Source organism: Cercospora beticola, chromosome 1, assembly GCF_033473495.1.
Source record: "Cercospora beticola chromosome 1, complete sequence".
NCBI lineage: Eukaryota > Fungi > Ascomycota > Dothideomycetes > Mycosphaerellales > Mycosphaerellaceae > Cercospora > Cercospora beticola.
In genome coordinates, this window is record NC_088935.1 from 452,772 (window position 1) to 478,357 (window position 25,586).

At 52.4% G+C, this 25,586-nt stretch overlaps 13 protein-coding genes across 13 annotated transcripts; 8 read left to right on the top strand and 5 right to left on the bottom strand.

Moving 5' to 3' along the window:
• Nucleotides 1–135: 135 nt before the first annotated feature.
• Nucleotides 136–2,258, top strand: RHO25_000204 (uncharacterized protein; the record flags this gene model as incomplete). The annotated part of the gene is made up of 5 exons (XM_023592831.2): nt 136–361; nt 745–865; nt 1,381–1,445; nt 1,638–1,723; nt 2,106–2,258. The coding sequence occupies 5 exons, from the start codon at nt 136–138 to the stop codon at nt 2,256–2,258; spliced, it is 651 nt and encodes a 216-aa protein (XP_023460282.1).
• A 2,439-nt stretch (nt 2,259–4,697) lies between these two features.
• Nucleotides 4,698–5,384, bottom strand: RHO25_000205 (uncharacterized protein; the record flags this gene model as incomplete). Its single annotated transcript, XM_065601985.1, has 1 exon — nt 4,698–5,384. The coding sequence occupies one exon, from the start codon at nt 5,382–5,384 to the stop codon at nt 4,698–4,700; it is 687 nt and encodes a 228-aa protein (XP_065458057.1).
• Nucleotides 5,385–5,423: 39 nt separating this feature from the next.
• RHO25_000206 (uncharacterized protein) lies at nt 5,424–6,481 on the bottom strand (the record flags this gene model as incomplete). Its single annotated transcript, XM_023592832.2, has 3 exons — nt 5,424–5,626; nt 5,713–5,999; nt 6,144–6,481. The coding sequence occupies 3 exons, from the start codon at nt 6,479–6,481 to the stop codon at nt 5,424–5,426; spliced, it is 828 nt and encodes a 275-aa protein (XP_023458793.1).
• A 1,025-nt stretch (nt 6,482–7,506) lies between these two features.
• Nucleotides 7,507–8,514, top strand: RHO25_000207 (uncharacterized protein; the record flags this gene model as incomplete). Its single annotated transcript, XM_065601986.1, has 1 exon — nt 7,507–8,514. One exon carries the CDS (start codon nt 7,507–7,509, stop codon nt 8,512–8,514), a length of 1,008 nt encoding a protein of 335 aa, XP_065458058.1.
• Nucleotides 8,515–8,523: 9 nt separating this feature from the next.
• Nucleotides 8,524–8,994, top strand: RHO25_000208 (uncharacterized protein; the record flags this gene model as incomplete). Its single annotated transcript, XM_023592833.2, has 1 exon — nt 8,524–8,994. One exon carries the CDS (start codon nt 8,524–8,526, stop codon nt 8,992–8,994), a length of 471 nt encoding a protein of 156 aa, XP_023458792.1.
• Nucleotides 8,995–9,690: 696 nt separating this feature from the next.
• On the bottom strand, nt 9,691–10,842 carry RHO25_000209 (uncharacterized protein; the record flags this gene model as incomplete). Its single annotated transcript, XM_023592834.1, has 1 exon — nt 9,691–10,842. One exon carries the CDS (start codon nt 10,840–10,842, stop codon nt 9,691–9,693), a length of 1,152 nt encoding a protein of 383 aa, XP_023458791.1.
• Nucleotides 10,843–11,512: 670 nt separating this feature from the next.
• On the top strand, nt 11,513–13,219 carry RHO25_000210 (uncharacterized protein; the record flags this gene model as incomplete). Its single annotated transcript, XM_023592835.1, has 1 exon — nt 11,513–13,219. One exon carries the CDS (start codon nt 11,513–11,515, stop codon nt 13,217–13,219), a length of 1,707 nt encoding a protein of 568 aa, XP_023458790.1.
• Nucleotides 13,220–14,035: 816 nt separating this feature from the next.
• RHO25_000211 (uncharacterized protein) lies at nt 14,036–15,437 on the top strand (the record flags this gene model as incomplete). The annotated part of the gene is made up of 3 exons (XM_023592836.2): nt 14,036–14,255; nt 14,310–14,491; nt 14,985–15,437. The coding sequence occupies 3 exons, from the start codon at nt 14,036–14,038 to the stop codon at nt 15,435–15,437; spliced, it is 855 nt and encodes a 284-aa protein (XP_023458583.2).
• Nucleotides 15,438–15,488: 51 nt separating this feature from the next.
• Nucleotides 15,489–18,209, top strand: RHO25_000212 (uncharacterized protein; the record flags this gene model as incomplete). The annotated part of the gene is made up of 3 exons (XM_065601987.1): nt 15,489–16,551; nt 16,634–16,950; nt 17,283–18,209. 3 exons carry the CDS (start codon nt 15,489–15,491, stop codon nt 18,207–18,209), a joined length of 2,307 nt encoding a protein of 768 aa, XP_065458059.1.
• Nucleotides 18,210–19,764: 1,555 nt separating this feature from the next.
• RHO25_000213 (uncharacterized protein) lies at nt 19,765–20,340 on the top strand (the record flags this gene model as incomplete). The annotated part of the gene is made up of 1 exon (XM_023592838.2): nt 19,765–20,340. The coding sequence occupies one exon, from the start codon at nt 19,765–19,767 to the stop codon at nt 20,338–20,340; it is 576 nt and encodes a 191-aa protein (XP_023458581.2).
• A 592-nt stretch (nt 20,341–20,932) lies between these two features.
• On the bottom strand, nt 20,933–21,640 carry RHO25_000214 (uncharacterized protein; the record flags this gene model as incomplete). Its single annotated transcript, XM_023592839.2, has 1 exon — nt 20,933–21,640. The coding sequence occupies one exon, from the start codon at nt 21,638–21,640 to the stop codon at nt 20,933–20,935; it is 708 nt and encodes a 235-aa protein (XP_023458580.1).
• A 402-nt stretch (nt 21,641–22,042) lies between these two features.
• Nucleotides 22,043–22,932, top strand: RHO25_000215 (uncharacterized protein; the record flags this gene model as incomplete). Its single annotated transcript, XM_023592840.2, has 2 exons — nt 22,043–22,554; nt 22,695–22,932. The coding sequence occupies 2 exons, from the start codon at nt 22,043–22,045 to the stop codon at nt 22,930–22,932; spliced, it is 750 nt and encodes a 249-aa protein (XP_023458587.1).
• A 550-nt stretch (nt 22,933–23,482) lies between these two features.
• Nucleotides 23,483–25,375, bottom strand: RHO25_000216 (uncharacterized protein; the record flags this gene model as incomplete). The annotated part of the gene is made up of 1 exon (XM_023592841.2): nt 23,483–25,375. The coding sequence occupies one exon, from the start codon at nt 25,373–25,375 to the stop codon at nt 23,483–23,485; it is 1,893 nt and encodes a 630-aa protein (XP_023458586.2).
• Nucleotides 25,376–25,586: the final 211 nt, after the last annotated feature.

Here is a 25,586-nt window from a genome sequence, read left to right on the forward strand (position 1 = left end):
ACAATACCGCTGATCTCGCCATTCAAGTACACCATTCGACCCTAGCTCAGAGCTCGCAAGCTCTCCACCGAATCTCAAACACGCTACGAGCACTGCACAAAGACGCGCAGAGTCCATTACGACACCCTCACCACCATGGCCTCCTCGTCGTTCCGCGACAGCATGAACAGCCTGGGCTGGTCACGCCGCGCTGAAGAGCCCGTCAACACGAGCCCACAGAACCCAATCTTAGGCACTCTATCGAAGCTTAATCCATTTGGAAGCGAAGGCTATGTAAGGCTGCCTACTACGGAGGGCGAAGGGCCTGGCGCACCACTCCCCGCGCGGACACGAAGAGAAGAGGAAGAGGCGTGGTTTGCGCGTAAGTCATGATCATTGCACACCCATCGTCTGGCGAACATCTGCAAACATCTCCCGCACTGCTGCCCGGTCTGCCTCGTTGCAGCTCTGCACTGCTACAGCACGAGACACCCTCACCGCGTGGGGGCGCTCCGGCACTATGTCGCTCTCACAAAGGACCGCACGCAGTCGGTCTCGGCCATGCACAGCATCGCATATTGCAGCTGCGCCGGCGCGTTGCAAGAACCTGCTGTGTGATCGAGTGGAGTTCCTGCATCAGACTCCGACGTGCATGCGCCGCACAGGTCTTGCACTTAGCCTGCTTTCCGCGGTCATTCACGAAGCTTGCCCAGCCATAGCCAGCCGGGTAGCCCAGCCGAGACAATGGCTAACTCGTGCTCACAGTAAGTCGATGGGACCGTCTCCTACTTTTCGGTGGCTTGAATCTCGCTGCCATTGCCTTATTCGTCGTTTGCTTCACATTGCTGCCTATACTCAGCCTGAGACCACGCAAGTTTGCCATCCTGTACGTACCTCGCTTTCTTTCGTGTACTCATCATTACAAGCACTTCCCCCATGCTCAGCAAAACTTATCCCCTGCTCGCTCGCGAGAAAGGGTGTACGACGGTCCCGCAGTGCCGACACTCTTCCAAGTATCGACACCGTCACTGCCGTCATCACTTGACGCATCGAATCAATATTCACCATCCGAGCCACGAGGTGGGCGTTCGCAGTGTGCCAGAGCCGCGGCCACTTATGCACTGTGGATACGCCCGCCTGACCATCAGCTTAGTGCATCTGGGGTGCTTGCCGCAGCTCGAGCGAGCACTCCTGCAGCCGCCCGCTGCGAAGCTGCTCTGAAGCTCACGTCGATCTCCTGCACCTCGTTCATCTATTCTGGACCTCATCCTGGTTGCGCATGAGCATCACTCAACTCAGTTGGCAATGCTCAACCGCCAGACTATACTAACGGCACCAAGCGCATCTCGCACATACAACACGATAATGTTGCTGCATGAAAACACGCTAACTCGTGGTCAGATGGACGATGGCTTCAGTCCTCTTCTTGGGCTCGTGGGCGGTCATGATGGGGCCAGTGGTCTATGGTGAGCAATCGTCCCAAGTTTGCTGCTCCCTCCGCCACACCTTACGTCGCGTGCGCGTGCTTGAGCGATCAATCACAGTGCGCGGACGGGGGCCTGTGGTATCGCGAAGTACCTGCCTCGCGGAATGGCATCTCTTGCAGCCGGAATGCATGGGCATCACTCCATCAGGCGCTCGCTAACCGAACGCGACAGTGCGCCATCTGGTCTCCCAAGAACGATTACCATTCACAGCCACCTACTTTGGCAGCATAGCGCTGACGCTGTACTTTGCGGTCGGAGTAAGTCTTGCATTTCTTCCCGGGTGCCGTTCTCCGGAGATTATACGCCCGTCGCCACACCACCACAACAACCACATCCAGGACGTCTTTGCGTCATCAACAATATCTTTGTTGCGTGGATGCGATGTCGATCATGCGGTCGAACTACTGTCGACTTGTGGCGCTAGCCTCCAACCCGACCAGACCCTGTACCCTCCCGCACCATCCCGCTCGACCTTCTTATCCTACTCGCCTGCCCTATCTCACACCCCTTCCCTGCTTCGCCATCAACGCGAGCACTCCATCATGCCTGTTATTGATCGCTGCAACACTCTTCATTGGCTATGCTGTGTCGCAGACGCCTCACTCGAATACTCGTCGCTGACATATTCACTTCGCACAGCTCCGCAGCACCATCTTGACACTATTCACATCAATCGTCCAGATCGTCGCTTTAGTCTGGTACCTCGTGAGCTACTTTCCAATGGGATCACAAGGTCTACGAATCGCGGCACAATTCGGAGGCAGCCGCATCAGCGCTGCACTCAACGGCTAAGACGGCGCGAAGCGATGCAAAGCAGCAGATCACATCTATATACCACCACACGCGAAGCAAAGCGTATTAGCGTATGTATCAAGCAATGCATCCATCCACTCCAACTGCTCGTATTGCCCCCGTGTCTTGCTCTACTTGCTGATCGTCCGAAATCTTGCTTTCTGCACATGCACACATTTTCGCTGCCGCTAGGCTGCACTGCTGATCAGGGTATCTGTTCTAAATGCCGCGACGCATTCGTGGCGCGGCTCTCTTACTATCAACGTTAGGCTTTCAGCTTTCAGCTTGTTTGCCACTCGCTGCGCAGCACATTCGTCGCAAGTTGGCAAGTGGCTCGATACGCAATTTGTCCAATACAGGAAATCGCCGCTTCGAGGCTTGACAGGGCTCCCAGATTCAGATTCAGCTTCAGCTTCAGCCAAAAGCTGACACTTACGCCACAGTGCTGACACGCATAGAACGTTTCATGCGAAAATTAAAAAGAAGGAAGCAAACAAACGTTTCGCGCTGTTGCAGCTGCAGCTGGTTTCGCATGAACTGCATCCGGGTCTAGACTCTTATCACCCTATTTTCCTAATGTCCCTAGAACTGTGGCTTTTTGGGATTCTAGAATTGCTGACGATGACTGCTTCTCAGCATGAACTGCGCGAGTTGCTGCTGATATCTCAAACAGAGTCGACTTTTTGATTCCAGGTATTTGACTACAAGCTTGGGAGAAACCTGCTCAAAAGCTGCTATACTCTTGTTGCGATATCCTGGTTCCATCTGCGAGGAATAAGTTCTAAGTTCTACGCCGGTAGGACTTGACTTTCGAGTCGCATACTCAGTTGACCTACCTTTTGCGCTCGTTGGTGTTAACAACTCGAAAAGAAGCAATCATCTGATCACTCTTGTCATTCATAGCGGCAGAGAGCCTTGGACTTTGCACACACACTACTATTTTCAAGTCCGCGGCTCGTCGTGTGGCTCCTCCTCGCCGCGGCCTTAGTTATCGAGGCTGGAGTGTTCCAGCCTCAAAAACGCGAGATCAGATGACCCATTTTGGCCACTTGATACTTGGTATTACTTTTTGTGTGCCACACCTGTTGTTGTGAGTTGACGAGTTAGAGTGCGGAGTTGGCTAAGCCACGGGCGCTTACGAGTGGTTGATAGAAGAGGATGCATGGTCACGGGACTGGGTCAGTCTTGTACTTTGAACTTGTTTACGAAGAGGGACCGGAATTCGGTGTGAGGGTTCAAAAGTTGGGAGATGCGAGTTGGGAGGGAAGGGACATGTGGTTGTATTGTTGGATGTGATGAGCGTGGGGGTGGGAGGTCGGGAAGAGGAGAGAGGAGGTAAGTTTTGGGGGAGATTGTATGAGCCGTGTTTAGACGATTGAGCGGTGAGCGGTGAGTGTCGACGAAGGACATCTTGACAATGAGATGGGATGGGATGTGATGAGACGGGATGGCATGAGAGAAGGACGTGGTGGTGGTTTGCGACGACTTGTTCACCTTCGTCTCATTGTAAGCGAGATGTAGCGACCACACCACTCAACTCACCAGCACTCGTGAGACGGTATCCTTATCTTACGCTGACAGATCCATATCATGACATTCTCGTCGTCTCGCATCGCTCGTTCAATCCTCCCCTTCCTCCTTCGCTTCTCATGGCAGGAAGCGTGTCATGGATGACGACGATCATTGTAGGGCTGATTGCTGAAGCGAGCGATGTAGTCTCCAGGAAGTTGATCCCTCGAAAGAAACGAAATCCATCGCCGTTATAGCGAGCTTCCTTCGTCAGCTGTGGAACAGAGGTCTTCTTTTCGAATAAGCACTAGATATGGTGATGCTGCTTTAGGAAGGGAGAGGAGAATCACGCGCCCTGAGTATCTGCGTACTTGTGGATGAGTATGGACATGCGGGAACGAGAGGGATTGAGACGAGGCGGCAAAATCAAGAAAGCCTCAACTGCTGATCACAGTGTAAGTTCCAAGTGACTTCTAAAGTCAAAACTTTTGCCCACATGGCAACTCACACTGCCTCAAACAGATCGGGCGCTGAGACCGCGTGTTAGTGACTGATTTCTGGTGAGCTCCTATTGAGCAAAATTGCTATTTCGACTCCATTCATAGCGGTACCAGAAGGCCTGAAGTCTCCGAAGTTGTCAAGCAACTAGAATCGAGCATAGCTTTTGGTCGCCACTGTCAGTTTGCTTCAAGAATGCTGGCGCGTTGTTGCGTAGTGCTTCGAATTCGCAACGTTTCAAGTTGCTGATGTCATTGGCTGAGTATTTACCACGGATTTTGAGTCTTGTGGTCAATGTAACATAGTCATGGTAGGTTACCAGCTTTTCTAGTCGTCACTGAAGTATTAACCAGACCCAGATCCAAATTATCCCGCCAGATCAGCATCAAAGCAGCCAGCTGAGCCATGTATGGATGCGAATGCCTCAATCGCTCATGTCTTTCGTGGTTTCACAACAACTCGAAAGTCCTTCGGCTTCACAAACCAATAATTCTCCGTATCCAGCACACCACTCTTATCCAGCAGCTCAAAATCAAACTTCGAAACAATCATCGGGACAACCTTATTGATCTCCAAAAACGAAATATGTCTTCCAATGCAAGTTCTCGATCCCAAGCCAAAAGGCATAAACATGCTGTCCATCACCTTCAACTTCTCAGCACTACTGTCGATCCATCTTTCAGGTTTGAATTGTGCAGCATCAGGGCCCCAAATGTCTTCATCGTAATGGGCGACCCAGGTGTTGATGCCCAGTTCCGTGCCTTCGGGGAAGTAGTGGCCGAAGAGTTCGATGCCTCCTGAGCCTTTTGGGACTTCGCGCCAGAGGGGGAGACCGGTCGCTGCGCAGAGGCGGAGACCTTCTTTAATGCAGGCTTGAAAGTAAGCGAGTTCTTGGCTTTGTTTGAAGGAGACGCGGTCGGCGGTCATTTTACCATCTTTGATTGCTTGGTCTAGCTCGGCGCGTAGACGTTGGAGAGTATGTGGATTCGCGATCAGATGCCAGAGGACGCTGCTCAGTGATACGGCTGTGGTGTCCGATCCAGCAATAATGTTTGATATCCCGATCATGAAGACATTATACTTGGTCATCTTCTTGTCCGGATCCTCTTCGGCGTCCATTGCGAGGCTCAAGAAGTCTCTTGGTGTTCCCTCTTCCGGCTAATGTCTTCTCCCGGCCTCCTTATCTGCAACTCGTTGAGCTTCCTTTTCTGCTATCATTTTCGTATTGAATTTCATGAGGTACGTCCGTGCTGCAGCGCCTGATCCTGGCACTTTCTCCATGATTTTGTAGAGGAATGGATATGCCCACGAATACACTCCAGCCAGGGAAGAGAAGATCAGATTCGCGTCAAGCGATGCCACTAACAAAAGTAGTCAGTAGGAGGTACGAAGATGTCTAAGACAAGTCTCTCGCGCGTTGGAGATGCCTTATAGCGATTAATCTTACTCATGTTCTCAATGTCTTTCCCTTCATCCAGGAAGCCAAATCTTCGACTGAAGGTGATATTGGCAATGACATCGAAAGCGTAGCATTGGAGCCAGTGATGCATATTGACTGTTCTCCCGTCTTGACACATTTCGACGAGCCTTTGGTTGAAGATGTCTTGTGCCGCTTCCACGTATGATTCGTAGTGCAGAAGACTCGACATAGCATACATGCTTTGGAACTTCCGTCGCGTCTCTGCGTGGCGCTGCATATTACGATCAGGGAATAGAGTCCATCGATCTGGTGATCTACGAACAATCGTCAGCAGCTAAGCTCAAGTTCCGGAAAGGTCTGTGTCGGTTGCAAAGTATTTGCAATCGTGTTTCTGCAGTCCTGAAGCTTCTGCTTGGGATACGGGGCTGATCAAGGGAACGTGCGTCTTCGTCACTTACGGGTGTTTCCATCCCTCATACCAGCTGGACTTGGGCATCTTTGAGCCTATACCATACACTGCCTTTTCCGGACGTGTGATGGAGAACATATTCGGACCAAGCCGGACCACAGGAGCATAGAATTGGCCATCTTTCGCATATTTTCGATGCAATGCGATTTCTTCCCAATGAGCTTGTCCACTATAGAGACTTCGGAGGTAGGAAAGCCGAGTGAAGCGTGCGAAGAATGGACCAGGTATATCTTTCAATGGGCCGAATAAAGCTTGGTAGAGCAGGTAGATAGATCTGAGCAGTATGGCTGCGCCGGCAGCATACAGCATGAGCGTGGTTAGTACCATATTGCTGATCGAGCTGTAATGGAAGGTCGAGGGCAATTATGGTCTTCCAGATTGGGAAAATGAGAATGATCTGAGCAGCGTGACGTCGTTCAGCGGAGCTGCTTACTCTCACATAGAGCTTGACAATCTTGAGTGAGACAAGTTTTTGTCGGCCTAGCGAATAGAAATAGGTTGAAAGAAGACTTGGTAAGCTGTATGCTGACTTGCTTGATTATTATATCCTATTCTCGACGCCATGAAGTCACAGTTGGAGGGGTCCTTCGTCGAGGCTCTGAACGGGTAGAAGGGTCGGGAAATAGCAAGTGAAGTGCGAGAGTTCGCGCCAGCGAGCGAACAGGCTAGCTTTGCCGGGTGTTCCGTGCAACGGAAGCATGTGGGGTGGATGTAGGCATGTTATTAGCATTGCCCCTAGGAGGAGGGAAAGCAAATCAACATAGCGTCAGCTATATCTAACCAAGCAGTCAGCACATAAGATGGCCCATCTCCGCGGCAGAACTCAGAAGGTGCGCTCCCGTCGCTCGAACCAGACCAGGAAGCGCGACTTACGGGCGACGAGAAAGAAGCATCAGCAATAATTCTGGCACTGACTTCAGCTCATACGAGTACTGGCCGAGCATGATAACCTTCTCCGGATATCGGACGCAGTGCCTCGTGGTCGTCGACTATGCTGCATACATACTGAAGACAATTTCCACCATGGCGACTGTCTCCTTCTCAGACTGCACCTCCGAAGCGGGATGACATAAGCTTCTGTATTTTTTGCCTCAGGCGCCAACGAGGAAACCACATGTCGAACTTTCGCCTTCCCACTCTGCTTCTCCATTACTTCGTCTCTGCTACACTTTACCCCGATTGTGAGGGTTCTGCTGCAGACAATCCTTCCAGCGCCGCCACAAGCCCGTCATGGGGCTGTCTTCGCTTCGACCATGCATATGCACAGCCACGGCGTGGAGAACGTCGCAATCTCAGCTCTCTTCTCGAACGTGCTATCTAGATAGCGAAGATGCGCGACCTGGACTGGAATCATGCGTCTGCTGAACATCAATACCCTCGAATTCAAGGTATTCCCCACCGAACAGGACCGGCCCCCGTACGTCATCACAAGCCACCGTTGGTCGAACGACGAAATCACCTTTCAGCAGTTTCTCGCGCATAAATCGGACCCAAGCATTTGCCAGATGAGAGGTTTTCAAAAGATCCAGTCTTTTTGCAAATTCGTCAAGGATTGGGCCACAGGTGTTGGCGTTGACTGGATATGGATAGACACATGCTGTATTGACAAGACCAGTAGCTCGGAGCTACAAGAGGCCATCAACTCCATGTTCCGATGGTACCCAGACGCTCTTGTATGTTTGGCCTATCTCAAAGATGTGCGATCGTTGGATACCAGTCCAGCAGAGGTCATGAACGACGAACCTGGAAACCGCAAGATCACAGAACGTCTCGAGAAAGCCAGAGCCGCCCTCGGCCAGCAACTTGGCGGCAGATCGAACGTGGAAGACCAGGGAAGCAGGAGAGACGCACTTGATACTGGAAATGACCGCGTACCAACGACGCCTGTAAAAGCTTCGAGGCTAAGACGTTCTCGCTATGTCGGTCGCAGCCCGTCACCAGCACGAGCGGCTCGACGGTCTGCTTCTGTGGGCCCTATCCGGGACTCCCAGAAGCCAGCCACGAAGCCTGATATAAGACCTGGAAGAGAAAACGCGACCGGAGCTGGAAAGGTGCATCGCGATGACCTGCACATTGGAGGGACTCACAGCGCATCAGTACAAAAGGATGGACCGAGAAGTTCCCAATTTGAATTCTCGCGAGGGACTGCCGAGCGTCCCTTGCCCAGATTCGCAGGATTCGGAGGCTCGAACGATCCTCAGGGCATTCTCGCCGAATTCATGCGTGGCAGCGTCAGTGATGATGAGGATCTCTTCGCTCACTTCTCGCGCGGAAGTGAAGCGCGGAAGGATGATTCTGCTTTCTGTTCCCCTCCTCCACTGCCCGAACCGAAAATCGTAGAGAGGCCCTTGCCGCTGTGATTGGAGGAAATGTTCAACGGCACCACGAAGAATTCAAAAGTTCGACGCAAGACGTACGATCGGCGGACAGGGAAAGAAGATATCGAGGACACCATTCTTGCTGTACCCATCAAGCGCGGCCTTAGGCCTGGTAGCAAGATCAAATACCCAGACATGGGCGATGATGATGACTATGACGGTTCCTCAGACCTGCACTTCATCATCAAAGATAAACCCCATCCCTTGTTTGTTCGCAATGGCAATCACCTCGAGCATACAATAGCCATCAACTCTGCAGAGGCGAAATTAGGTTGGGGTCGAATAATAACCACGATTGATGGCAAGCATCTTCAGGTCACTAAATCAGGCCGGACGGATGAGGACTGGACAGATCGTTACCCAGGCCTAGGTATGCCGTTCTCCAAAAAGCCTGAGACCCGAGGTGACTTGATCATCAAGGTCAAATTGCCACGAAAGCCCGGCCATAGATTCAAGTTTTGAGCATCTGAAAATACCCCGAATCCACTAAGAGAAAGATTCATAAGTCTTTCGAGTCAATACGATCAAATTACGCAAGGCTTACATTATCTCGACTGGGTCCAGACTTACACAGAACACTCAGCTCCCTATACTAGCTCAAAGCATCAAATCGTGGTTCACCATCCCACAGACTCAAGATGCTCCGGGCTATCTTTGCTGCAACTCACGACTATATACGAGTCAGGCCTCGCTAAACATGGAAATTGCACGCTGGTTCAATTAAGTCTGATCATGACTTCGATTCAGGAGTTTCTAGCTACAGAGACCTGCCCTATCAAGGCTTCCACCAGAATTCACAAACTCCCTCAAAGAAAGTATCGAAGCGCAAACGCTCTAAGCTATGCTCCCAAAAATGCGTTGTAAACCAAATAAAGCGGACCTCTCGCCACCAGAATGCAAGTCGTCAACCCTCAATTCCCCAACTCCAACCGGCTTGGAACAACATAAACGCCGGTTTTTCCAGTCCCAGTGCCAAAGCAAGCAGAATATAGCAAGAAACACCTAACTCACGACGTGTGAGCGACGACCCATCAATGCAATCAAACACAAGTAAAGACAGTTTTCTGAATACAACTCAACAACTCCGTCAGTCTTGGGCATTCACCATTTCTCGACAAAACACCATGGCCATGCCGGATCTCCGCAGAAAGAAGTCCCTCACAACTTCTTTCCAGGCGGAGGCATGGTCTTCACCGCGGCGATACTCGCCTGCTTCTTCACAATGATCTCGTCCCGCTTCTGCTTGTCGGTCTTCTGTGAGAACTTCCAGCTTCCGGTCTGCTCAGCCTTGGCCATCTGCTGGCTCAGCTGAGTGATTGAGTACGCAGCGAGATGACCGACCTTCAGAATTCGCTGATCATAGTGCACAGGCTGCGACTCAACTAAACGCACAGTGCTGGTGTTGCGAAGTTCGAAGTCTGGAAGAGTGCTCTCGAAGCTCAGGACTTGAGTGCCCAGGGGGTGGGTAACACGAGTAGTGTCACCAACTTGCTTCATGCAGGAGAACTCATACTGACGGTCCTGTGGAATCTTGACGATGCCTCCGTTGTTATGAGAAAAGATAGGCAAAGCTCGCATCAGGAACTCGGATTTCGACACACAAACATGCAGACGCACTTTTGTGACCTTCGGACCATCGCGAGTCTGGTAGAGAGACTGGGGGTCGGCAGTCACTTGGGGGTCAGTGTAGTAAGATGTCCACGAGATCCAGAACACATCACCGATATCAAAATCTCGCCAAGTGCGACCAGTGCTAGCATGGGTCTGGTAATTAGCAGAGTTTGAGCTAACGAACAGTGGCAGTGCCGGCTCTGGGTGAGTTGCATTTGCCGGTGGGGCTGGGGCAGATGGTACTGCTGGAGCGACTGCCCGACCAACAGGCCATTCGAAGGCCGACTTCTTCGGCAAGGCGTAAGTCGTCGCTGTCTTTGTACGGAAGCCTCCTTGCTTGCCGCGCCAGGATCGGCCAGCTACAGACCCCTTATCTTGATTGAGCTTCACGGGCTCCTTCGTTGGTTCGATATCAATTTCGCGCTCATCGAGGGGCTCCAGAGAATCATGTCGATTGGGTTTGGCTGCAACGGATTGCGACTTGGACTTGAGAAGTTGGTCTTTGACCCATCCACGAGATTGAGGATGTTGATACTTTCCAAAGGGCTTAAAGCCTGCTTGCTGCTGTTCAGGCTTGCAAGGTTCATTCAAGAGGTAGGAGTGGCGCTCTGCGGAGGTCTCGACAGCACCTTGGTCTTTCGGTGTCAACTTGTCAGCACCCTGTTGGTCAGCGGACAGTTCGTCCGGGACTCGTGGCATGATTGCGGACAATCGATTGGGCGACAGCTGATTGTTGTTTGTTGCAAGTTGCAGTCGAGTTCTCTTCTGTTACTGGTTTGATGTAGAAGATGGGTCGGGGAAGTAGACTAAGAGTTGTGATGAAAGGGGTCGGGCGAGTGAAGGGTCACGACCGGATGTGGCCCTATTTCATCTTCATGCGTTGCGCTCGTGAAGTGTGCAAAAATGTCAACACGGGCTTCGCGGACACGCGAGGTCACAGTGAAAGGCGCTTCTGGGTACCGAAATGCTGGATCGCTTGCCATGGTATTGATGCTCACTGCAAGCTGCAAGCTTGGAAATATGCTGACCGAGTCCACCTCCTGTTCACAGCATCACTCACCTCCTGAGCAGATTCACTGGTGAATGTGGTGAATGGTGGCAGGAGCACGTGCAAACATACCAAGAACAAAGTCAGTGTGCCTTGGCGGCGAAGTGAATGAAGCTGCAACAAAGACTTACCATTCATTGCAAGATCCAGGAACGTGCCCAACAATCATAACCTCCTATTAATCTAATTATCATCCTTCACTGATCTGGAGTCTCGACAAACCGCAGGAATCCATATTGCATCGACTCGACCAATATCCCGAATCTAAGACACTAAGTCAATCAAACAACTGGATCGCAAAACTTCAACAACACTGCAAAGATGGTTCGCATGTTCCAGGGAAAAAGAAGATCGCAGACACTCGCAATCGTGACTGCATTGCTTGCTGTGCCCTTTGTCATTGTGGACAGCAATCGAGTTCACAAAGTTTTCCAGCGATTTGCTCGCAGAAAGGGCCCAGCTGGCACCACACGAAATGGCGACTCTACGAGATCAGATCGTTCATCTGGGTCCAGACAGACTCCGCAGGGTGCAGATGGAGACGAACGTTTGAAAAAACCCAGTGTAGGCATTTCCGTGCAAGCTACGGAGACCAGTCCTGACGACCAATCTGTTCATATGGAGGTCCAAGATCCGCCATCAATAGCTCCCGAGAGCGCACCAGGCATCCCAAATGCCGAGCACGTTGCGAACGAAGGTCCAGAAATGCAAGCCGAGCACGTTGTGAACGCAGATCCAGAAATGCAAATCGAGACCGATGATGCTTCAACTGAGCAGCAAGCCAATGACGATTCCAAGAATCAAGCTCTGCGGCGCGTGAAGTACCTAAAATTTTGTGGAGAGGACGAAAACGACTACACTCGAGGACCCATTCGCATAGTCGACGCGTCCGACGGCGTTGAAAATGTATCCTCCTTGTTATTGAATTTGGACTTCTCTCGAAAGGTTCAAGCAGCCATACAATCTCAGCGAGAAGTGCGAGCTCTGGAAAAGTCCGCTGTTGGAGAGCACCATCGATGGCGCGACCTAATTTCCCAAATTACGATGCAAATCGCCGACTTGAACATACGAATTCTAATGGCCACCGACGAGCGCGAAGTCAACGATGACGAGGACACCGAGGAAGACTTACCATCGTTGCGTAAAGAAGTGCACAAATTGGAGGGGTTTCAGGAGGCGGTACAGTACCAAATCCGTCTTGTTGAGGCGGGCATTGAAGCCCAGAAGGAGCATCTTCATATATGTCAAGAAAAGGTCAATGCATATCTCGAGGAAGCCTTCGTGGCAGCGAAGCTAATGGAGTCTGCTCCTGCAGACATTGAGCCCGATTTCGATGCGATGGATTTAGAAGCCGAGTTTGGCCAGTACTGCAAGGAAATGGATGAAGAGTTTCCAGGCTGGGACGCCGACGAGAAACCGCCAGGCGATGCAGAAAGTCAGCCTGCTGCCACCATTCCGGATGACCAAGATCCAGCCCGGCAGCAAAAGATGCAAGCACAAGTTACCTGGCAGCAAGCCCATCTCAAGTTCCGGAAAGCGCAAGAAGCTTTCGATGCGCGCGAAGAGGATGCAGACCAGGACCGATGCCGGGCTGAAGAAGCAAATGAAGACCCCCTCGATTGGTCTCTGCGCTGGGTCCAACGCGGCCGCGAACTCACACGAGCCCTTATCGAGGCAGAAGAAGAGGAATCGAGAGCCCGAGCAGCTGCCGAAGAAGCCGGTGTTGATGTCGCCCAGCACTACCAGAAGTCCCGCTTCCAGGACCATGCAAGTGACGGCTATGGCTCCGGGTACGAGCGAGGCGGCATTACTCAAGCTCCTCGAGAGCGGATCTTCGAGTGGATGTCACAAATTCCAGATGGAGAAGCCGGAGATCCCAATAAGCAGGAGCTGGTGCCGAGACCAGAAATTGATGATTGGAATTATGAAGATATTGCTATCAATGAAAGCCGCAGCGTGATAGACGATGATCCGGGACGGCAGAAGATTGACAGTTGGTCAAGAGCGTGCGGTCGTGGTGGACGTTGAGCGATCTGGATTTTGGGCAATATGGCCTGTTGGGTGATGTGGGTGGTGTCATGGCTGGAAAGCCTTGTTGTTCTTGTTATGTTTCGACCATTCTGGTCATATCCTGCTAGTTTAGCGACATGTATCTTGGTATTTTCCAATGTTGGCATTATAATATACTCAATCGAAAGGCATGTTCAACTGTTCAAAGAAACCTGTTGAGTCTTTGATGGTCGGCTTCGGCGCGACGTTTGTTCCGTGTTGCCTGAGGCACCCAAGACGCGCCAACAGTGACAGCACGTCTGCTCTTCCACTTCCAAACAGTGCAATACGCGCCCAAATGGCAATATCGAAACGTACTCCAGCGCTACGGAGCCTCAATTCGCGAGATTGACGTTCCAATGCTCTCCATAAGCCTCCGTTGTGCTCCTTGCCGAAGACATCTTTGCGGTCCTTCCATCGTGAACGCTGTTGACACGAAAGCGCCATTGGAAGGACGATTCCTTCCCCCGTAAGTTGAGCAGCTGCATGTTGCGAGTGTATCGTGCCTGCTGCTGCCTCGACATGCCCTCGATCGCTTCCGTTACCTCCACCTCCCATTCTGCATACAACACGACTCATCTCATACAGATCTCTCATCCTCACAACCTTTGTGCATCCTTTGAGCGCCTATCCTTCTTGACACTGGCACAGCAGATATCTCCTGCTGGCTCTGGTGCTTTCTCTGACCTTCAAGCATCGACCATTGGCACATCCTGCTGAACAGCCATCCCTCTCCACGACGATTCGCACGCACAACTCGAGACAGTCGCTTCCTCAGATCGGAATCGCATCGTCATGAAGGCCCTTCGACACCTACTCGCCTCCATCTCTACCCTCCAGCTCGCACTCGCAGTCACACCTGCCACTGAGGGGAATGGTTTGCCGCAATGGCTGGCCAAGCTTCCGGACAGCAAGTCCGTGACGGGCAATGTCACGGTCTCGCAGGGACCTGGCGGAAATGGTGTCAGTGTACAGGCATATTTCCTGGGCTTGCCAACAGAAGGAGGACCCTTTCGTGAGTGGCCTACAAGATGCTGGCAAGAGAGCAGGAAATCTTACAAACTTCTAGTCTATCACATCCACGAGAAGCCGATTGGGCCTGACTGGAACTGCTCCGCTGCTGGCCCGCACTTGAGTCCATACACAAGCGACTATCCGTGCACGAACACCACTCACCCTGAAACTTGTGAAGCGGGCGATCTGTCGGGCAAGCATGGGAATTTCACAGGCCCCAACTTCACAGCCAGGTTGGTGCGTCGAACCTTGTGCAGGAGAAAAGAGCTGACTTTCAACAAGCTACCTTGAGAACTACGTCTCGAACAACGACGCGCCAGGCTGCGGTCAGTGCATGACTAATCGGAGTCTTGTTGTACATTTCGCGAATCAAACGGCGATCGCATGTGCAAACTTTACACTGATTGGTATGCATTCCTTTCCCCCACAAGGCTAGCAGTCCTCGTCTTCGACCGGCTCTGGATCTGGAACCGGGAATGGTGGAAGCTCTGGCCAAGGTTCTGGGAATGGCCAAACTACCTCAGCTTTCCCTGGATCAAGTTGCAGGCGCGGATCGGGCTGCTCGCACAGCAGTGCATCATCGGATTCGAAATCAGTTGCCACAGTGTCGAGTCCCATCGCGAACGCCAGCAAAGTGCCAGGGCTTGCTGTCACGACCATTAGCTTGACAGTGGTGGACACGATCACTCTTCTTTCAAAGCAAAGTTCAGTGACGACAAGAAGCTCACAGGCAACAGGTACATCAGGCTCCTCATCAGCAGCCCTCCCTGCTGCAGCGCCGCCAGCGAACATCAACACGATCACGATCACAGCGTCCGAGCCGTATGTCCAGACTATCACTGTCTCTGGCGATGGTGGTTCTGGCCCGGCACCAAAAGCCTCTTCGAGCAGCTCCACTGCTAGCGCCAACGCGAACGTGAACACAGTCACGGTCACAGTAGTCGGCCAACCCGTCCACACTGTCACCACCCATGACAGCAAGACCCCTCTCGTGGCCCCTGCCGCATCGACACATCGCACATCTGCGAGTACGAGCTACATCAACAACACCGTCACCGTCACGGCTGTCGCTCAAACTACGCAAACTGTGACCGCTAGCGACACCTTCGCACCTCTTCCAGTCTTCAGCACTCTCGCCGGAAATGCCTCGGCCGGCACGGCTACGACCACTGTCACTGTTTAGGGAAATGGCAGCACTACCAGCTATGCGAAGACTGCCACTGTAACTGGCCCCATGCAAAATTTGACCTACCTCACGCCGTCAAGCACTCCGAGCTATGGCGCAACGGTCTTTGTTACAGTAAACAGCACTGCAGGCGGCCCAACTCTCACCAGGACAATCACCGCGAATTCCACAAGTCCAAGTGGAGCCACGCTCACGGTCACTGTCCCGGGAAACGGTACGCAAATCATCACACCCAGTGCTCAGCCCAACATCAGCTACATTGCCACTCTGACAGTGACCGGGCCCCAAGTCACCGTCACCGCGAGTCAGCCTGTCTTGTCGACCACTACTTCCGTCTGGAATCAGACCGTTACTTCGGTGATACCATTCGCGACTACCGTTCCAATCGTTCAGACAGTCCCTATGGTCGTCACAGTTTTGTCAGGATCCACAGGCACTTCAACCATCACCGCTGTCAATCCCGGCGTGACGACCATCACACAGTCCAACGGTATTCCGATCGGGCCGAGCACCACAACTTTGTCTGGTACTCCTTCAGCGATTAATCCAGTCATCACCTCTCCTGCGGTCATCACAACCACAATCCCGGCGACAACGTATGTCACCACTGCTGTTGGGACCTTTCCCTTTGTTCGTATTGTGGTCTCGCCGAGTCCAGGAACAACAGTCACGAATACGCTTGGCCAGCCTGGGACCGTGACGACTCCAATTGTCACCGTTGTCGTCTCTGATGCGCCACACGGGGTAGTCACGAGTACACTTTCTCAGCCTGCTCCATCGACGCCTTCCGTTGTTACAGTGGTCGTCTCTTCGGTACCGGATTCCACCATCACAATGGTATCGACAACTTTACAGCCCACGACCACGATCGCTACCGTGACAAAGCCAGCATCCGTGGTGACGGTCACCAACGCCGGGCCTCTTGGAATTGTGACGACCATCTTGCCGAATGGAGTCGCTACTACTTTGGTGAACACGTTGAACAACGCTCCTGCGCAAGTCGTGAGCATTCTACCCAACGGTGTTGGAACGACGATTGTCAATGCGCCCGCACAAGTCACCAACATCATCAAGACCAATCCGCTCGGAAAAGTTACGAACGGGTTGCTTCGTAAGTTTTACACTTCATAAAGACACTGATTCTTCGCCATAAGCATCATCTCTGTTGCGCAAGAATGCTAACATCATCACAGCCGCCAAGACGAGCACCGTCAAAGTCTCAGCGAAGACTTCGAAGATCACACCCCCCAAGACGACAACGATAAAAGCTCCGAAAGCGAAGACCGTCACAGTCAAGGCTCCCAAGGCGAAGACTGTGACTGTGAAAGCGAAGAAGTTCGACGACAGTGGCAGTAGCGAGGATCAGGACCAGACTGAAAACAGTGCCACTACCGATGGTCGCAAACATTTGTTCACAATTAGCCAAGATGTAGTCACGGTCACCCAAAGCGTGGTGACTGTGACGGCTGGCGCAGCTCGACCCACTGGTTTCGGTGTCGCTGCTGCTGTGGTGGGTGTTGGCGCGCTTTTGCTGTGAGGTCTCAATTGCATGTATGGATCTTGTGTCGCCGGCGCAGGGGTAATTGCATTTTCAATCGGAAGCATGAGCAGAAGGTGCAGAAACCTAATGAAACCGCTTGCTGAGCTACTCTTTCCAATCAATGCCGTTGTTCTTCCTTGACGCGAAGCATTGTTGGCCGTTTGCTGTTGCCTTCCGGCGCCGTTGCGCGGGCGACGACAGATACTCGCGCGGAAGGAAACAGAAGGTGGCACAACAGTCTCCTTCTTTAAGCACACCTTCGCGCCGTTTCCACTTCACTGACAGCACAAATTCTCTGCAAGACTATCCAAACAACCTTCTTGAACCATCGGCCATTGAAGATCTTGCTCCACAACCGACTTGAAGAAGCACTTCCAACCTCAATCAGCGACTGCTTCGCGCGCGACCCGTTCGCCGACGAGAACATGGCTCATCCTCATCGTCTCCCATGGCACGACGAATTCGAGGGCGCTATCATGCGACAGCTGCAACAGGATCTTGCACCAACAATAACCCGCCCTTACTGCCCCGGCTGCACGAAGTCCTTCTCAAAGTTCCACCGCGCCATCACGGTTCCGCGCTGCCCTCACAGCCATCAGATCTGCATCTTGTGCGCTCAAGATTGGTTCTGCACCCACGACGAATGCCCCACATGCGGCTTCGGCACCCTACCACTCTTTGAGCTACGCAATCGAGCTGTGGCTCCAACATTTGGCAGAGAGGATCCATGCACACAGATCTTGGACCGCGAGGCGTACGTCCAAGAACCACCTTTTCACGACCATGAGCTCGCTCGCATTCACCCGCACTCGATGCTCCAGATCTGCTTCACTGATGGGGAGGTCACAAGACGTGGGAGAAAAAATCATCAACGTGCGAACGATAGACGTGCAGCGGGACAACGAGTGCCACCCGAGTTGGTGGAGGAAATTCAAGAGTACGATTTCCATGCTATGCAGTACTTCAGGTTGAGGGACAACAGAGGAGAGCCGGATTGGAGCAGATGGGACGAACGGCAATATCAGGAGAGTTGTAAGTTTCTGAGAGAGATTATAATTCAGCCTGGAACGATCAATTTCCGTGGCCCTCCTCCGCCAGGTTTCCCGGACATGAGGCGGCTGCCAGGTTCGACTGCGACGACTGGTGGAGTCAATCAGCCCAGTGCTCCTGCAGCTGTGGCCCCGGACATGATGCTTCCAAGTCCTGACACGAGCGATACGGAGTTTTAGGGCCCAGAGTGCGGCTACAGGTTCTGGCGTTGTTCTTTGGGGTATTGCTAGATCAGAGCAAATTGTTTGAGCGGGTTTCTTTCTCAGGTAGCGAAAGTAATGATGCATGGCTTCTGTTCTTGTTGAACCTTCACTTCCGAAGAGACTCGTGATAGGTGAGCCATATGAGTGGCTCATCCTCAACATGAAGGTCACGAGCGCCTCCGTATCGAATACAATTAGATGTTTCCTTCTGCGCTCATGTCAACCTGCTCTGCAATCCCTCATGTTCTGGCCCCCTCCAACCGACCCGCCGCAAACACGACTTCCGCGCTGGCAGTTGCCTTCACTTCAACCCTCACCTCCCCAAACGCGCGCGCCCCACCAACGCCGCCACCGCCGTCACCTCTCCTCCCAACTCGGCAGAGTCGGCACCCCAGACACCGCCCCAATTGACGTATAAATTCGTCTTTCAAATTACCACTTTCAACCCGGGTTAGCTCACTTGGTATGAGAGCATTCGCACATTCACAACGTTGCGTCTTCCACTCAAGATTACCACTCATCCACGAATTTCGAAGTTGTTCTGATGTCGATTCAAGTTCCAAACTGATTATGATTCATGCCCCCAATCTCAATGATTGGTGACAGGTGCCAATCTAAGGAGTTCCTCTGACGAGGATCAGTTCTGGCGCAGAGTTCGAGGTGTTAGTAAAGAGTGTAGTTGCTCGGGCCCTTTTTTTTGTCGATTCGGTTCCGTGTTTCTCTTTTTTTTTTGGGAGAAGGAGAGGGAGAGGGAGGGGGTGAATGTATATATTGTTCTTTTTGGTCATTGCTTTCAACCCGAGTTAGCTCACTGGTTGAGAGCATTCGCACAGTCTACAATGTTGCGTCTTACACTCAAGATTACCACTTCTTGCCTGAGAAACTTCGAAGTTGTTCTGATGTCGATTCAAGTTCCGACCTGATTTGTGACCGTGCAGTCTAAGGAGTTCCTCTGACGAGGATCAGTTCGGCGCAGAGTTCGAGGCGTTGTAAAGAGTGTAGTTGCTCGGGCCCCAATTTTTTTGTCTTTTCATTTTGCAGTTTTGTTGATGAGGTTGTTGTTGCTGTATGTATGTATTGTATTTTTGCTGTTTCGATTTTTTTGGTTGGAGGAAACGCCAAGGGATTTTAGGGGATGGCAGCGGCGGCAGTGGTGCTGGTTTCTGCACGAGAGCGGTGGAGCCTTCTGGTGGTGCGTCGTTGTTGCATTCATTTGGTGGATATGAACGGTAGTCACGGACCTGGCAGGAAGGAATTGGTGACGAGATGCCCGTGCTTAGAAGTCCCGTCGCCCAACACAACAGTCGTACAGGTAGCTGTTCACTTGATGTTTTGACCACGCACATAATCCAACAACATCTCCTGTTTCCATCACTATTGATCTCGAGGTCACAGGCGCACCATTCAGCAGAGCTAGACCCATATCGTACCAGGAGGGAGTCAGTCGGCGCAGCCTTGCATTTACACAAGACACGGCTCAGCATCACTTGTCGATCAGATGCCTCGAAATGCACGCATCGCCATCGCAACCATGCGCGAACTCCTCCGTTGGCTGCGCCGCAAGTCTGACCAACCTGCACCCCAACCGAGTCCTGCGCCCCAACCAGACCCTGAACCCCGACAGAGTCCTGAACCCCAATTGAGTCCTGAAGCTTTCCTTTGCGACGCTCTCATAGCTGTACCAGCAGTTCTGAACTTACCAGCACCGCAATGCCCCATCTGCCATGGCAAGTTGGAAAAACCCGTCCTACTTCAGTGCGCGGCCGGCCATATGTTCTGCAAACCATGCATCACGAACTGGTTCATACAAGGTTACAACACTTGCCCGAGGGACCAGGAGGAGTTGTTCAACACCGAAAGCAGGACGATTTTCCAGCAAAGCGCATCTTTGACCTTTTACAAAGACCTCCTAAATATGTACGAGCCGTTCCACTTGACGACCTGGGACATGCTTGAAATCGGAGTGAGCGAACAGATTGCCAAGAGCTTCGACACTTTTCGGCAGAAAATCTTGAATGCGGGTGAGCACAGTGTGCGGTACGACTGGTACATGGAGCACCACGTTGCTATCCAACGGCGACTGGATTTACTGCTCTCGCGATTCTAGGAGGATGGGGTCTACACTCTCAGCGAAGGTGAATACGCGGCCTTGCGAGCACTGAGTTGGGATGTCGTGGAGACCTTCGAGAATCGCTCGCGTGCACCAAGAGCCGAGTCCGCGCAGGTAGCTGCGCCTCAGCGAAGACCAGCACGTTTTCCACTGAGATGAGTTCAGTAAAACGAAAGGAGTAGCTCACATGCAAGCTTATGGTCTGCAGTGTTGGACGCACGTGCGTCACTTGAGTCTGCGACGCGGGAAATATCGAGACGGCCGCGCAAGGCCGAAGGATGCTTGTAAGGATCAGCTATCGTTTGACCAGGATGTATAATAGCAGTCGCTTACAGAGAGCCTTTTTTGCCTTTTTGCGTATCGTGTTGTCCTTCACCGCCGGGGCCCACGTGCGCCTTACTCAAAAGTTCGCTCGCGCCTTCACTGGCACAATTGGGTTCGCGACCTCGTCGACGCTATACACGATAGCCGCACCGGGCACACTTTCATATTCGCGCCCACAATCGCAAATCGTGCTGCCACGACACTGCGCGTTCTCTGCTCTCTGCTTCTGGACCAATAATTTCGCCCGAGATTCTCGTTGTCCACCTCATCTCTTTCCCGGAGCCAGACCAGGCACACCACTAAATCTCTCCTCTCTCTCCGTCTTGAAATTGATCTGCACCCAATACTGCTTACTATCTGCATCCCACCACGTCCAATACTTCTCTTCTCTGCGATCAATATCTCTCGCTTGAATCTTGAAGCCGCATGTCTCGTAGGGTTCCGCCGCAACCAGCAAGTACTGGAAGGCCTTATCCGGAGGATCCTCCACTTTCTGCTCATAGGCGCTCATGAACCGCACTTTGGGCTCAACGCCTTGTGCGATTTCCGGGTATTGTAGGCTGAACAGCAGACCTTCCTGTCTCGTGATGGGATCGCGTGTCTTGGTCACGGAGTAACCGGGTCGGCCAATTTTGACAATGTTCCGCTTTACTTGTACGGCGTTTGCGCCCGTATAGCCCTCCTCGGTCTTCTTTCCCATCTGCGCATCTTTGGCTGCACGTCGCGCGAGATTGGTCTGATGCTTGCGACCTTGGGTGTGAGCGAGATAGGAGCCATCGTTCTGGTGGACGGTCAAACAGAGACGACATTCGAAGGATCCGACGTGGTTTTTGAAGAAGTAGGGATCTTTGTCGAGATCGATGGTTTCGAGAGCGAGTTTTCGGAGACGTTCGCGGCGGTCAGCGTTGACGGCGCTTTGGGAGGCGACACCACCTCCACCGAATTTGGAGCCGGCGCGGTTTTGGTAGTCCATGATGAATGCTGTGATGTTGGTGTTGGAGCTGCAAGTCGGATCGAGAACGAGAACGATCTGGGATGTCGAAAAGTTGCGGCTCTTGCCGGCGTTAACAAGTAGGGTTACCGGAAAAAGCGGGGCGGGGGAGACTTCAAGTGAATCACAACTTCCGCGTTTCCTCCTCCTCTCCTCTCTCTCCACTACACGCACAATCACTATTTGCCTTGGTCAGGCTTTACCCTCTGTACACCCTTCGCCTTGCATTCAATTCAGTTCTCCCAGGGCTACGGCCCTCGAGCTACGCGCTCACCCACGTTATTCGCTTCTTTGACTCAATCGTTGTCACACGCCCCTCGGGCCACCGCAACTCCACCCGCGTTCACTCCGCCCTGAAGGAAATCAAGCACTGCACTCCTCAAAATGATGGAGCACGCAGCAATCTTCATTCCTGCCAGTCCGGCCTCCTCAGCCGCTCACACACCCATCAAATTCCGCACTCCAGCTCCCTCTCGCTCAGGTTCCATCTGGATCCCAGCAACCCCACCCTCAGGCGGGTTCGAGCAACAACAACCACCTACGTCGTATCCAATGTCCGATGATAGCTGGGCTCACCTCCTCCTTGACGATGCAAGTATGATAGTGCCACACCACCTCGATGATGACAACGGCCTGTATGATCCGACGTATGATCCGACTCATCAGACCACGAGCGAAGCTTCGACTGCCTCGACTGCTACGCCATCTATGCTGACGGAGCCAATTGAGTCGACTTCGCAATATCTGGTTCGAATGTCCTGCGAATTTATCGATTCGATCAACAATCGGGACTGGGCCAATGCAGAGCGACTGGCGTGTATCGTCGACCATTCTTGCTTTACTGCGAGATTGACTGAGTTTCCTGAAGTGGATTCCTGGTGGAAGCACCTGGAGACGTGGGTCTCTCTTTTCCTTTTCCCTTCCCGATCGCGTCCAGTGCTCCTGCTGAATCCTCTCTCACCGCATGTACCCTGTGTGACTTCCATGTTTCCGAAGCCGCACAATTCTTTTGTTCTACTCTGACCATTCTCGGCAGCTACAAATTCATCCATTCCCACGCACCAAACGTCTACATCAACATCCTCGGCACGTCATGCGAGCTCGATGAATTCCTCGGCTGCGCGAACGTCTATGTTAATGCCGAGGCTTCCGGTCAGCCGGGCGGAATCGCAACGCAAGGCGTGAGTTTGTTCGAGTGGAAGCGCAATGACTTCACAGGCGAATGGTTGTGTGTCAGACATACGGCATTGAAGGGAATTGAGGGAATCGTCTGAGAACTCAGCGATGAACACCTTCGGGTGATTTGGGCAAGTTGCCAGTGGTGGAGGTCAGGGTACCGTCGATGACGTTTGAGTCCTGTTCGCCTCAGTGTGTTGGCGGAATTGAGTTATCGTTGTGAAAAACGTGGCCGGTTCGATTCTTGAAACTTTTGCGATGAGATCTGAAATTGATCTATCTTTACGCTGTTTCTGACCTCCGAATTTCAAAACGAGAGATAGCAAGGAAACATGACGAAAGGTAACTGCATCTAAACCGACTACTTCTCCAACTGAAATGGTATCTAATGCACTTGCGACTCATTACTATGTCTTCCAACTCCGCTGTTGTCGACCCACTTTGCCAATAATTATGTCGGACCCGCTATTGCAATTGATGCCCACGCCAAACGGCGTATGCTCGCACAAAATGTGTATAACTATGTACATTCGAAGCTCTCACACCATTATTCGTGTTCGTCCAAAGAGATAGTCATGTAAATCTGCACGTACTGCCTGCAGCAAAGACGAGGTGAAGAAGCGAAAGGTTTCACACTGAATCGATTTCTCAAGCCATGAGAGCCCATCTTCCAGCTCCGCCCTCAAGATCAGAACCGGAAGGCTTCCATCCATCATCTCCGTCGTCTCTGGCTTCGAAATGAACCTCGGTTCCGTGACTAGATGACTCCCGTGATCCGTCGTCGAAAGAAAACTTCTTGACTTCTTCGGAGGTAGGGTAGTGGATAGCTTTCCCTCCGCTTTGGAACTTGGGGGTAACGGGGGCGTGAGTGTACGAGTATGGAGAGCCCGGATCAAGTCTTGAACATCGACGGAAGTATTGGCTGTGGCGGTGCGAGAGGATGTGGTCTTCTTCCGCTGCGCCGAGATTCTCGACTGGGCCGCTGTTGTCATTCTTGGGCTCTGCATTGTCGCCGCTCGCAGAGTCGGCCGATCCTTTTCTTGCTCCGTTGCCCGCTCGCAGTGTCTCTGGAAGCCAGTCCGGCGAGAGAGGTCTTGGTCTTGGTCTTCGAGGTGAACTTGCTGAAGCTGGGCTTGCCAAGGCTTCGCTAGATGGGTAGGCAGTGGGATCTGGAGCTCTGAGTGTGGTTGTCTTCGAAAGATCCTCGAAGGAGGAGGCAAGGGCGGAAAGTGGACTCTTGGTTCCATATCCGCCGCCACCGCTCAATGGTGACACTAAACGTGGGCTATTGGCGGAGGGTAGGAGGAAGTCCGGTGTGAGGGGCGCAGGGCGTTTCTTCCTCCATATGGGTGCCATCGCGTACGCACCGGCCGGAGCCCATGCCGGTGAGGTGTTTGTCGGTGCTATGCGCGGAGAGGAGGTTTGTTGCTTAAGCCTGTTCAAGATGGTGTCGCGCTCACTTGGCGTAGGAGGTGCAGGTAAGCGAGGCGTGGAAAGCGTCGATATCGACGAAACAGAGTGTATGCTGCTGGGCTTCGTTGCTGAAAGAAGGACTTGAGGTGGCCGAGGTGGAAGGAACACTTCTGTCGTTTTGATGTCGGGTAAACGAGATGCAGGACGTAACGCCGAGACATACCCAGTTGGCGAGCCATCCCCTGACGATGATGAAGATTTGGCTGATTGTGACGCATTGGAGGGCGTGCGTGCAGTATAGTCTGTAGGTGCCGTGCAAGTCTCGTCCAGAGATGTATCGCGTGCCTCTGACCAAGCGCCAGTCGATGACGGACTGAGAACTGAGGCTCGGCGATCATCATCCATGGCTGTTGGAGAGGTTGCAACACTAGTAGTAGCGCCTTCGGAACCGGATACGAGTAACGCGTTGAAGCTTTCAATTTCAGCTTTCAGGTCGTCCACAGTGAACGTGCTACGTTGCAGTTCGCGCCATGTTGAAGCCCTTCTTGTAGGAGACTCGCCGTCCATTTCCGAAGGTCGGAGATTTTTGTCATGATCCAGATCCGAAACTGTTATACCAAAGCCATTACTGGAGTTTCGGAGGTTTGTTTCAGATCCGGTGACGTTTGCCATAACAACAGGGTTGATGGTGAGTTTCGTAAGGCTAGAATGGCGTCTTCTTACGACAGACTCATTGGCATCTAACTCTGATGCTGTAGTTCTTGTATTTCCGCTGTTTGATCTGGACGCCATGCCACCAGGGGTGGTGGCTGCATCACTATCACCTCTGACACTCGAGCTGAACATGAATGGGAAGCTCGAGAGTCGCCTGGTGATAGGCTGGATTTGGTCTGCAGAGTCGCCCTCCAGCTCATTGATCGTGTTCAGATCATCTCCAGATAGTTCGGCCGTTCCGGCAGGAGCATCGTGGAGCTCGATGAACCCTTCTCGTGTCGTAGGACGAGACTTCTGCAATCGTCCGTTCCCTCGGCTGGAACAGCTATCGCCCACCAGCGGAAAATCATGGTGAGTGGCTAATGCCTGCCCGGGCTCGACTGGAATCGGAAGCCTTTCGGCACTTCCAGTCATTTCCGGAAAGTTGGCTCTAATCGAATTCGTCCCTCCAGACCTGACTGAACCAAAGGCTCTTGCACCTGCAAGCCAGCTATGTGTTTGTTCATTGTGCTCGGCCCTCCAAGCCCCCGAGTTCCGATCAACACCGAACAAAACAGACGGCGCGCCTGATGAAGTGCAATCTGGGCACCTTGCAGGTTTGAAGTAGCTGCCTGTTCTTCGTTTC